We start from the raw sequence: 11,971 nt of genomic DNA on the forward strand, positions 1-11,971 counted from the left end.
GAGTTCTTAATAATAATTCTAACTCTTTTCTCTCATACTTTTCTTTAAACCTTAATTTGATAATTGATTTGTTTAGTAGTTATTAACTTGTGGCGACAGCAACATATACAGAGGCTGGCGTTCTCACTTGTCGTCCTTTTTTTACTTTAATTCTACGTGGACATTGATGTGATGCTTTTGTATGAGTTTAGGTTTGAAAGAGCTAACTTATGAAATAAGAAAAGAGTCATTTTAGTGCCACATAAAATGGCACAGAAAAAACCACAACTCGTCCATGTGGCGAGTTGTGATTGGTGGAGGGATAGTAGTGGGACACCCCTCCGCCAATCACAACTCACCACATGGGCGAGTTGTGGTTTTTTTTTGTGCCACTTTATGTGGCACAACTGCACAAAGACTTTTCTATAAGAAAATGACATCTTTGTGGATAAAATTAATGGACCCTAGATTTGAGTTTATATACGAAATGGCCATTGACTAACCCTTGTAATGCATCATACACCTTTATCAGTGTGAATAGCATGTGTTTCAAAGACGGCAAATTAATGAGTATAATGTTTGTGAACAATTCAAAGCTCGAGCAAATGCTTTAAGCTAATGTTTAGGCTCATTAATTAATAGATAACTAAGTTAAAACAAGACAAATTAAGCTCAGTATACTAGGCTAGCTTGCGAACTTAACTATGATACAATGATTTTTGGAATTCTATGATACCGAGGAAAGCTTTAAATTGGAAGTTTAAATTGCAATACATTAGAATATCTTAAATTGATCTTACCCAAAAATGCATGGTTTTGAAAACGTGAAAGTGATTACTGCAACTATATTTCTTATATACCATATATTTGGGTATCAAAATATTAATTTCCTAAAGCATAATAACATTGCACAATTTTGTATGATATATACTAATCTTATAATTTTTTGTCAGAATATATTTGGATACTATTATAAATGAAGAAATTATGATGAATATCATAGACCATGCATATCTGAATATTATGGGCTACTGTAATTTTGTAATATCACATATTATTGTGGTTTTAGAGTACTATACTAAACCTAATGTATTACTCTATATGCCATACATTGGGTTCATTTTAGCACACTTGGAATATGAATTAAATGATTAAATTCACAATTTTTTAATAATTTAAACTTTTAGGATAATTAGTAATTTATTATAGACAATTTAATATAGGAAAGATATAACTATTTGGGGCTTTATGCTGTGGATGTAAGTTGTCAAATCAAAACACGTCAATTCTCTCTCTCTCTCTCTCTCTCTCTCTCTCTCTCTCTCTCTCTCTCTCTCTCTCTCTCTCTCTCTCTCTCTCTCTCTCTCTCTCTCTCTCTCTCTCTCTCTCTCTCTCTCAGAGTTTATTCTTTCTACTTTAACATGGTAGAATCACAATCTAAATTCTTTATTAACCTTCATTGTCATTTCTACTGTCGATATTAGAGCTCACACCCAGGATCTAAATCCACGAGGACCCACCTATATTCATAGGCTCCCCATATTTGCATTCGAGTCCTTTTAGAATCATTGTTTCACTGTTGCACTTACACACGCCCTCAAGAACAGTCTTAGAGCAACTGCATCAGTATGTGTAAAATTTCTCTTTTAGCATAAAAACCTACTTTTTCTATTTTACATGGTTACTTTTCCAAAACACTCACATCAGACTATCTATTATACACCGTTTTTTATTTAAATATTCATTTATTATTATTATTTTTACCTTTATTTTTTCTCACACGTTTTCTCTCATTCTCATCTCTCACACGTTCTCTCATCTCTCAACTCTCTTCTCTACAGAGTTCAGACCACCACAAAACTTCCCTGGCTGAACCTCCATAAACAAAACTTAAATAGCCACCGTAAAGGCGAACCTCTATCTCTAGGCCGCCATTTCCTTCATCTATTGCTGTCGTTGTTTGCTGTTGTTATTGCTGCTTATTCAATGCTGTCATTGCTTTTTTTTTTTTTTTTTTTTGCTACTGCTATAGCTGCTACTTCTTCTTCTTCGTCTTGACCACTTCTTCTTCTTTGATGATTCACATATATTTGTATATGGGTTTGATGATATGGTTTTTGTAAATGGGTTTGATGAGTTTGAGATTTAGATTTAAGAAAACCATATGGGTTTGATGAGTTAAGATCTAGATCTGGGATTTGTTTGATGATTTGTGTGGAATTGATGATTTGTATAGAGGAGACAGAGATGGAAGAGAGTCAAGTGGAGAAGGGAGAGAGAGTTGAAGGAGAAGAGAGAAAATATGACTTGAGAAGTGAGAGAAAAAATTATTAAAAAAATAAAATACAAAGCTACAGTAACCGTGCATATATACATGGTTACTGTAGCAAATGTGCAAATATGCACACTTTTAGAAACATTGATGTGGAGCATTTTTTAGGCAAAATGTGTAAAATTTGTATCTTTTTGTATTATGCAAAGGTTTACATCCTCTGAAGTGGATGCTCTTAGTTTTGTTCATGTGCTTACCAATGGTTGCATCCACCACTTCCTACTCTAAAGACACCCTCCATGTATCTCACATGTGCTTAGAGTTCTCATGTTCCTGTTTCACCTTGGTGACATATTTGACCTATTATTTGATTTCCATAGGTCCTCACTCAACACAACATACATGATAGAGATGCGCCTACTTTCACTTTCACACCATAGCTCATTCCTCCATTATGGGGATTCTTTATTTTTAAGCGTTTTTCTTTGTTTTTTCTTCTGCTAAAAAAGCACAGCAAACACTCTTTGAGACTGTAACAGCATGTTTTCAGTGAGATAGAGTCTTTCATATGCATCACGCATTTCAAGGGCTTCTTCTTTTTGTACGATGAATTTTTTTAATCTTTTCTTCGTGGCTCCTAGTTCATTCAATGAGCATTAAAGACATTCCTTGCATTGAATTTTTTTCTTCTTCCAAAATTTAGAACGATTGGTAGAATGTAATGGTAATTACATAGGAATAAGAATATATATTACAAGGAATACAAGATGCTGTAATGTAATATTTATTATTATTTATTTATTTGGTAACAATATAATAATAATAATAGAATCCTGATGACAATGGAATGAAAGCATTTTAAATCAAATTTAAGATATATTTAGGAAATATCTTACTCATATAATTATATTTTCTAAAAAACAATATTTTTTAAATTTGAAAGAGAGATTAGTTATTTTTTTATGATTTTTTATTTTCATAATTGTTAGGTGCATATGGAAATATATTAATTTTAGAAATTAATACACATACTAAGAAATAATTATTACAACCCTTTTAAAGATGAATAATTATTCCTCATTTTAACAAATAACTATTCATAAGAAATGACTATTCCCTCTAATAAAAATATAACCAAATTACTGAATAGCTAAATCATAAGAATAACTATTACATTATAATGCCTATTACAGTCTACTAAATGTACCCTTAGATTTTATCAAACCTTTGCCACAAGTTTGAGGGAAGATGTTAGCATATATTAGGATATCATATATCAGGATATTAGTGTAAATATTGTAGACCATAATTGTCTAAAAATGCTATAGGCTACCATGGTTTTTGTAATACTACAGATTGGGCTTCTAGGGTTTCCATACTAAACCTAATATATTCTTCTATATACTCTACATTGGATTTATTGTAAAACACAATTTAATATTGTAATGATGCAATTGTTTGGGGCTTTCTACTGTGGATGCATGTTGGCTGTGAGGCTCTCTCTCTCTCTCTCCCTCTCTCTCTCTCTCTCTCGTTTAACAGTGATGATCAATAACAAAAAAATCTTCCTCCATCTTGGAAGAAAAAATATGGTGAAACGATCCCTCTCTGTGATGAATCTTTCTATACGGGACAAAGAAGAAAGGACGGAGGCATCACAGCCGACACGTTCTCAAGGTTGTAGAAATTTGTCTTGGGGTGTCAAAGGGGGTAGAAATTTGGGGTGTTTGCTACACCAACTTCCTGTCTAACAATCACCTCCAATGGTCAAAGGGTCACATCTTTTCATGTCCCTATCTTAGAAAGTTTTGTGATAAAACCTATGTTATTTGATTGCCTAGGTGTTAAATTTCTCATCTCACATTGGATTTGGTTCTCTAGGATCATATATTTTTTTAACGTTTTAGCGTGTGATCTTGGTAGACATTGACAGTGTCTGTTAGAGTTTCATAAATAAATTCACAAATATTAGTTGCCGTTTTCTGATACACAGCTTGAAGAAGGTTTTGTTGACTCCAATTTTCTCAAGTAGCTAAAAAAGAAACTGAAAGTCCCAGATTGAGCTGGCTGATGAGCAATGCAGTTGGCGAGCACTCAAAATTAATTATGATGCACTATTCAAATTCAACATATTAGAAATCCCAAAGGACAAGAGTAATAATTTTATGTATAGCCTATATATGTTACATCAGGTAATTATGCATAACATTGTTCTTCTACTTTTCACCTTTATTAAGAAATAGCCTCCGTCAGAGTCTTTATTACTTTGTTGCTTATGATCACTATTTCCTCCTTACAAATTGGACATGAATAGGGAATCAAGTGACCCACTGGCTCGCAAGGGTGCTTCATTCCCAGCCTCCCCCTCTCTCAAATCTTCCACATTGATTCAGTTATAGAAAATGATCAATAATCTATTATAATTTTTTTAGTGGCACTAGTATTGAAAAATCTTTTCTATCTCTATACATTTATAAAAACTATGTCTTGGTGTCAAAATAAGGTATATGGTCAAAAAATGATCCGGCGTTGATTTCCAATTGAAATGTCAGAATCTAAAACACTTCAGTGATAGTTCTAGATCTCTTCATGCTTACCTATGTATATCATCACTATATTTGGAAGTCTATCGGAGATATTTTTAGTAAATGTATGCATTGTACTTTGAAGTTACTTATAAAAAAATTCCTATTCCTTTGTTTCACAAAGCAAAAAAGAAAATTTTAATAATTGTGCAACTTCTTGGCCAACAACTAAAAAAACTCGTCCAGCCCTTCTATGTCCTGTAGCTGATCTAACTGTGATATTTGCTTTTGAGATAAAGAGTAAAAACAAAGTAGTGGCAGCTTTAAGTCTTTAAGATGGTTCAAAAGGATATATTATTATACTTGCAATCATTTTTAGTTAAGTTCTTTTTTTTTTTTTTTGGCGGGGGGGGGGGTTCATAGTTTCTTCGAAGTGCCAAATGAGCCTCTCTCCATGTTGAATATTTGCTTCTACATTTGTGTGATTTGGCGCAATGTGATTGGTTTGTGGATAACCATTACTAAAGACAAAGCCAAACTCATTTGAGAGACTAGTGGTAGTGGCGTAGTACTACGTCTAAAAATGCGTAAGCTGGCCAGAATTGTAAGGGGAGAAGAGGACCCATCTATATAAATACGTAAAAAGATTTATGAAAGAAACCATGCAATAATCAGTGACGAAACCATAGCCTTTGTTGCGTGCATGGAATAGCCTCCGACCAGCAATGACGTGCATGCCACCTGTTCCCTGATGCTGACTTTTACTTTAAGCTAGCCCTAATTTAATTTGTACGTACCCAAAGTAGGATAATAATGGCTCATAATTAATCAGTTAAATTAGGCACTTGAAACCAAACATTGCCCTGACACTTATTGTATTCTCACGTTTGCTCTTTCCTCTTATAGATTTGACAAATCTTGTTTAGAACTTTAAATGGCATTTCCAAAGCTTATGGTATCTAATTAGGGCTTGCTTCACTCATCAAGTGGTCTATATTATGTACGCACATAGAAATTGTGTATATTTTCGACTATTTCTATGATGTAAGGTTAAAAGCAAAAAAAATCAATTAAATTGACCTGAAGGTGTATGCTGTCTTCAAAGATATGTATATTGATTTAAGACAAGAACTTAAGAGTTAATGCTTCACTTCAATGAGCGCTTAAATTTCCTACCAATATGCATATTTCTTATGTTGTAGTTGCTTTAGCACATCTAAATACTATTCTGACTTTCACATAACAGGATGGTAAATTTAAGAAGTAATGTCATTTACATGTATTCTATGTACTTGCATATAATTTATTTTTACATTTGTTCTTAAATCACAATTGCTTATCCGAGAAGTTATGCCCCCCCCCCCCCCACACACACACACACTTTTTTTTTTTTTCTTTTTTGATAGGATATCCACACATATTTTTAGTGCACTGATCAACATGTAAAAATAGATTTAGCTAGCCATTTAAAAAGAATTAGGATATGAGTCACATAATTAAAAGATTGCCACTCCATCAGACTGTTCGGATGCTATATGTTTGTGTCTCCCAGACAAACACAAAATCAGGGTCCACTTATGATTAATTATTTAAGACTAATTAAATGCCAAAACTAAAACAAAGTCAATCCTTGTAAAAGAAATGGTGCAGAGAGAGAAGGATACTTTTGTCATTGCAAGAAGAAAAAAGGAATACGGTTGTTTTGCTAGCAAATGGGGAATTAGCACGTCAACCACCTTCTATACAAATTGGGAATTATTTAGTCAGGGGGACATACAACACCAAAGAGTGTGTATATATATAGAAAGGTTAGGTTAGAATTAAGGAAGGCAGCCCCATTCTTAAGAAAAAGGTTGGATTTGAGGAAGGCAGCCATTTTTCTTAAGGAGAAAAGAAGAAGTTGGGAACAAACAAACATGGGAAGGCCTCCTTGTTGTGATGAGAATGGCCTCAAGAAAGGCCCTTGGACATCTGAAGAAGATCAAAAGCTTGTCAAATACATCCAAAAACATGGCCATGGAAGCTGGAGAGCTCTTCCCAAACTTGCAGGTATATATGGATCCATGACACTCCAATCCCATCTTTGTCTCTCTTTCTCTCTTTCTCTCTCTCAAAGTGATCAGTCTACTTTGTGTTTTTTTACAGGGCTTAACAGATGTGGGAAGAGTTGCAGGTTAAGATGGACAAATTACTTAAGGCCAGATATCAAGAGAGGGAAATTTTCCCAAGATGAAGAACAAACAATTCTGAATCTTCATGCTGTTCTTGGAAACAAGTAATTTTAGCAATATTTATAATTTTATTTATTGAAAAATAATGATATATGCCTTTTTTTTCTTCTAATAAATAAGAAGGGGAACTTGAACTCTGATTTTCCACACAAGAAGGATTGAATAATACAACTGAATTACTATACTCTTGACAATTACTTGTTTAATTATTCTAACTTTTTCTTTTCTTTTTCTTCTACAAGATGGTCAGCAATTGCAGGCCACCTACCTGGTCGGACTGACAATGAAATCAAGAACTTCTGGAATACCCATTTGAAGAAAAAGCTTATTCAAATGGGATTTGACCCCATGACACACCGGCCTCGAACTGATATCTTCTCGAGCTTGCCTCATCTTATAGCTCTGGCTAATTTGAAAGAGCTTGTGGATCACCACTCATGGGAAGAACAGGCTGTGAGACTACAAGCAGAGGCTATTCAAATGGCTAGGGTTCAATACCTACAATATCTTCTCCAACCCCTAGCTTCTAATGGAGCTACCAACAACAACTTAAACAGTAGTTTCATGGACATGGACAGTACTCTTAGTCTTTTGAATTCACTTTCTTCCATGAAAGATAACTTAGCTTTGAGTTCACCTCATCAATTGGATACCCCAACACAATCTCTTGGAACTTCCACACTTCAATCAGTCCCTGATTCAATCCTTTTCTCTCATTTGCCCCAGTTGGAAAACCCTTGCACCTATCAAACACCATTAAACAAGGACAATATGGTTCAAGCAAATGAGTTTACGGCATTTAGCCAAGGCGAAAACTCTCCCAATTCTCCATGGCTTGCTTCATCTTCAAGTACTCCATCTCCTTCCGTGGCTCCACCCGCAGAGACTAATTCCATCGATGCTTGCAGTACTTCAAGCTATGAAGGAGCCCCTTTTGCTTGGCCTGACCTACTCCTCGAGGACCCTCTATTCCATGAGCTTTCTTAGTCTTAGATGTGTGTGAAAGGTTTGTAGTTGCACTTGCACCACCACTTTATACTCTGTGTGTAATAGTAATTCTCCTAAGCGTATTATACTCTTCGTCGTGTGTATAATCTTCGTCATGATACGCCAGCTGTTTCTAGTGGTTGAGTAGTATTGTAATCTATGGATTTGAAATCTTAAGAAATGCTTGAGCTAGGTAATGTTTTTATCGTTAAGAGAACTAGCTAGGGTACCAGTAGCACGAAAAAGAAAAAAACCTTAGCAAGAAAAAAGAGAAAAAAGGTTTCTCATACATTAACACAAACTAGTCATATGATCAGATTTTTTTTTTCCTTTCCTTTTTTAAAATTAAATATCATTCACGCACCATATGGATTTGAAGTTATGGTATATATAATGTTATGATATGTGGGAAGAAGCAGAAAGAATGTTATAAAACATATTTGCGCCGCAACCTCTATCATTGAGATCCATCTTTTCATTCACACAAACTGTGCAACATAACAAAAAGATAATTACAGAAAATTAGATGGGAAAACACCAAATTCATGTTATTTTTATTGGTTTAGAGGCCATTCGAGAAGTTTTCTCCAAGTTCGGATGTTCACACAGGAAAAAAGGTTCTCTTTACTTTTATGTATATAAAATGTAGCTTATTTTATCTTGTAATATCCATTTATAATATTCTGGGTAAGTTAAACATGGACCAGCCAACCACTATGCAGGAAGGGGAAGGTCCATTTCAATTTCTTGAAAAATATAAATGCCATTGAGACTATTGTCTTCCGAGAAAGAGAGAGAGAGAGAGAGAGAGAGAGAGAGAGAGAGAGAGAGAGAGAAAGTTGACCAAGGCATTAATGTCAAAAAAGTGACGTAGAAGGATTCGCAATGAGTAGTTAGGAAACACAAGTGTTCTCGGAATTTTCTGACTTGCAAGAGATGATGGATAAATTGTCCGGCCAGGCTAACAACCTTGCAGTACTTCCTAAAGACTGCACGCATATTCCATGCAATCATTATCATTTTTAGAGCAACAAAGGCCAAGTCCAATTAATGTGAGAACCCGGTATTATTGTTAGAAGTTCGTTTCAATTGTATTATGACCTAACTTAAGAAAATGTAGGAACAAGGTTAGTCATATCTGTCCTATTTTTCCAGAATGACTTGTCAGAGATGAAGAGAAACTCTAGAATAAATTTTATTTTTCAACGAGTACGAATAATTTTATTTTTCACAATCATTCCTACTTTTTTAAGCATCCACAATTTTACAATAGAAGTGATTCCATTTTGTACAAATTTATTTTATGGGAAGCACACTATTTCTTCCAAATTATAATATTTTCTAGAGTTCTTAGGGTAACTCCACTATGGATTGGATACCACATCATTAATAATGGAATAATTCTAGAGATAAAACTTTTCTACAAAATTTTATACAAATCATGTTGATGTAGTACTAAATGGTTATTGAAAAATGAAAAAATGATGTTAATGATAAGTTTAGATAAAAACTAATAAAAAACTGGTCACATCAACAATTTGTAAAGATATTTTAAAATAGTTTGTGACTGCAACATTATTCTTAATAATGTAAATAGATACCTAAGTGGTAAAAGTTGATTTTTTTTTTAAAAAAAATATTTATAATATAACGATAAAATCTAATCTATTCCGTTCAAAATGAACTTTAGAGTAAGCTATCTTGTAATAGTTTGCAAGTTTCAAACTTGATATAACTTTACTATTTTAAAAAAGAAAGAATAAGGAATATGTAAATTTTTTTTTTTTTTATAGGAGAATATGTAACTGTTTGATAATTGATTTGATTCTTTAAAAAAATTATTTGATGATTTTTACGTAGTTAATTTCTATAGACTTCTCTAAAAAATATATTAAACAATAAAATTTATACAGTGATAAAGCCAAAAAAAAAAAAATGATTTATAAAATTTGCTAATTAACAAGCAATTAGTTGGAAGCTTATGGTAGTCTCCAATTTTATTTTGAATGATTGGGGATCATAAAATAGTATTTACATTGTATTAGGTTCTCACACTCCATTACTATAAAGTGAAGAAAGAAAAAGTCAAGGTCATAACATTTGGTTGGACTTAAAGAACCATTGAAACGTTTGATTTGGTGAGATTTAAAATCCAATATTAAAAAAAAAAAAAAAAAAAAAAAGTCTTTCTGCATATGTTCAAATATGTTTTCATATTCGTTTCTTGCCTTGTGTGCTATGTATGTATAAACGAAGGCAGATCGAGACCAACGACTATAGTAACATATGTGTGGATAATTAGATCTGCAAAGGATCATTAGGGGTTCTATTATGTTATCCCATTGAACAGTTTCAAAAATTGTAGCGGTGCATATCACCTACGTACGTACAGTTTCTTCACATAAGAACAGAGAAAAAAAATGGTAATTTTTCATATATTCAGTATATGATTTTCGAATGCATAATCCAAATAGGGTCTATCTATCTATCTATATATTTCGTTTGATTTTTTTCTAGTTTGACTCTTAAGGGATAAGAGGTAATAGAAAATCCATTGTTCTTGAAAAGAAGTGAAGCATCACCTTTTTGCTAATATATAAGCATTCTGATCGAATGTGATCAAACTTCATTTATACATTTCAATACGTGATTTTAAGGAAAAGATCCATGTGTCTTCCACACATTGCACCTCATTAGGCCTGTGTCACCTTTAGTATATATATGCCAGATAGCATGTATGCTAACTAAATGTGTATTGAATAAACGAATAGCTCATTTTATTAGCACTTTATCATGTTAATATGTAGCTTGGTTAAATATCATGTCAAAGATCTCATGAAATCAACTGGTAGTTGGTGACGTGTTTATGGATAGGAACTAAATAGGACTGTATGAAACTGGAACCAGACTTGCCAATCAAAGTTAGGTTTATGACAGATTTGAATATGACTTGGTGCCATTAATATATATATGTATATATGCATATTTGAGTGTTACTACTTACTACTCATCATATGTACATTTCTTTACCCTTCCTCTTTATGAGATGAATTTACAACAGGCCGGTGATTAGTTTAGGGTAGGCCTTTGAAACTGGGAAAAATGTTTGAAGTCAGTGGTGAATGCCGTTCTTATTCGGAAGTAGGAAAGTTTATGACTTGAGAGTCACTAAATATTCATTGTCGACGTCTTAGCTAGCTATATTGGATATATATAATTAATCAGATTTGAAATATTAACCAAAGAGTAGAGTTCAAGATATAAATAATTAATAACCACAATGATTAAAATAATAATATTAGTGATAAGAACCTCTATAGGTGAGGAAGATTTGAAAAAACACATCCATACAATAATATGCTCTCGTAAGAAAATGGCTAAAAGAACCTGGATGGATGCCACTATTTCCTTAGTTAGTAGGTTCATGTTGTTACTTTTCTAACAAGGGATTGACTGTAATACTTCAAATTAACTGTTCCATTAATGTCACTAATTAAAACCATTTCTGCTAAGTGTAGAAGATAGGGATGCCGTGTGACAATAATCAAAATCTAGTGGGCGCTGTGGGATTTGATTAATTAAGTCTCTGAGTAAGCTGTATTTTGAGCTGTTGTGGAAAAGAGTGGAACTTAATTAAAGTCAAGAAGGTCATGATTGTCAAAGCAACATGAAAATTCCTAATTGTATATATGCAAAACATGTTATCAAGTCATATCCAAAAAGAGAATCAAAAAGTTTACCACCTAATCCTCTTCCGTTTGGTTGGATGATGACCAATGTTTTGATTGTCATGAGTTTTTTCGTCACAATTTAACGTCTAATTGTGCCAAGTTTAACTTTAATAATGATAGACCAATATTCTGAGACTTGTCAATAGACTTAGGTCTTATGTTACCTTGTTTCTTTTTCATCTAAATGACTAAATTAATAAACATATATTATATATGATATCTTGATGTGGCATGTGATTTCAACAG

General features: G+C 33.1%; 1 protein-coding gene across 1 annotated transcript in view; it reads left to right on the forward strand.

The window, feature by feature from the left end:
- LOC126732386 (transcription factor MYB93-like) overlaps positions 1–8,186 on the forward strand; it is a 19,372-nt gene extending 11,186 nt beyond the window's left edge. The window contains exons 3-5 of the mRNA XM_050435182.1: positions 6,416–6,825; positions 6,922–7,051; positions 7,250–8,186. Of these exons, the coding sequence (XP_050291139.1) occupies positions 6,693–6,825; positions 6,922–7,051; positions 7,250–7,994 (1,008 nt within the window). The 5' untranslated portion in view covers positions 6,416–6,692 and the 3' untranslated portion in view covers positions 7,995–8,186. The remainder of the gene's footprint in view (positions 1–6,415; positions 6,826–6,921; positions 7,052–7,249) is intronic.
- Positions 8,187–11,971: the final 3,785 nt, after the last annotated feature.

Source organism: Quercus robur, chromosome 6 (assembly GCF_932294415.1).
Source record: "Quercus robur chromosome 6, dhQueRobu3.1, whole genome shotgun sequence".
NCBI classification, from domain to species: Eukaryota; Viridiplantae; Streptophyta; class Magnoliopsida; order Fagales; family Fagaceae; genus Quercus; species Quercus robur.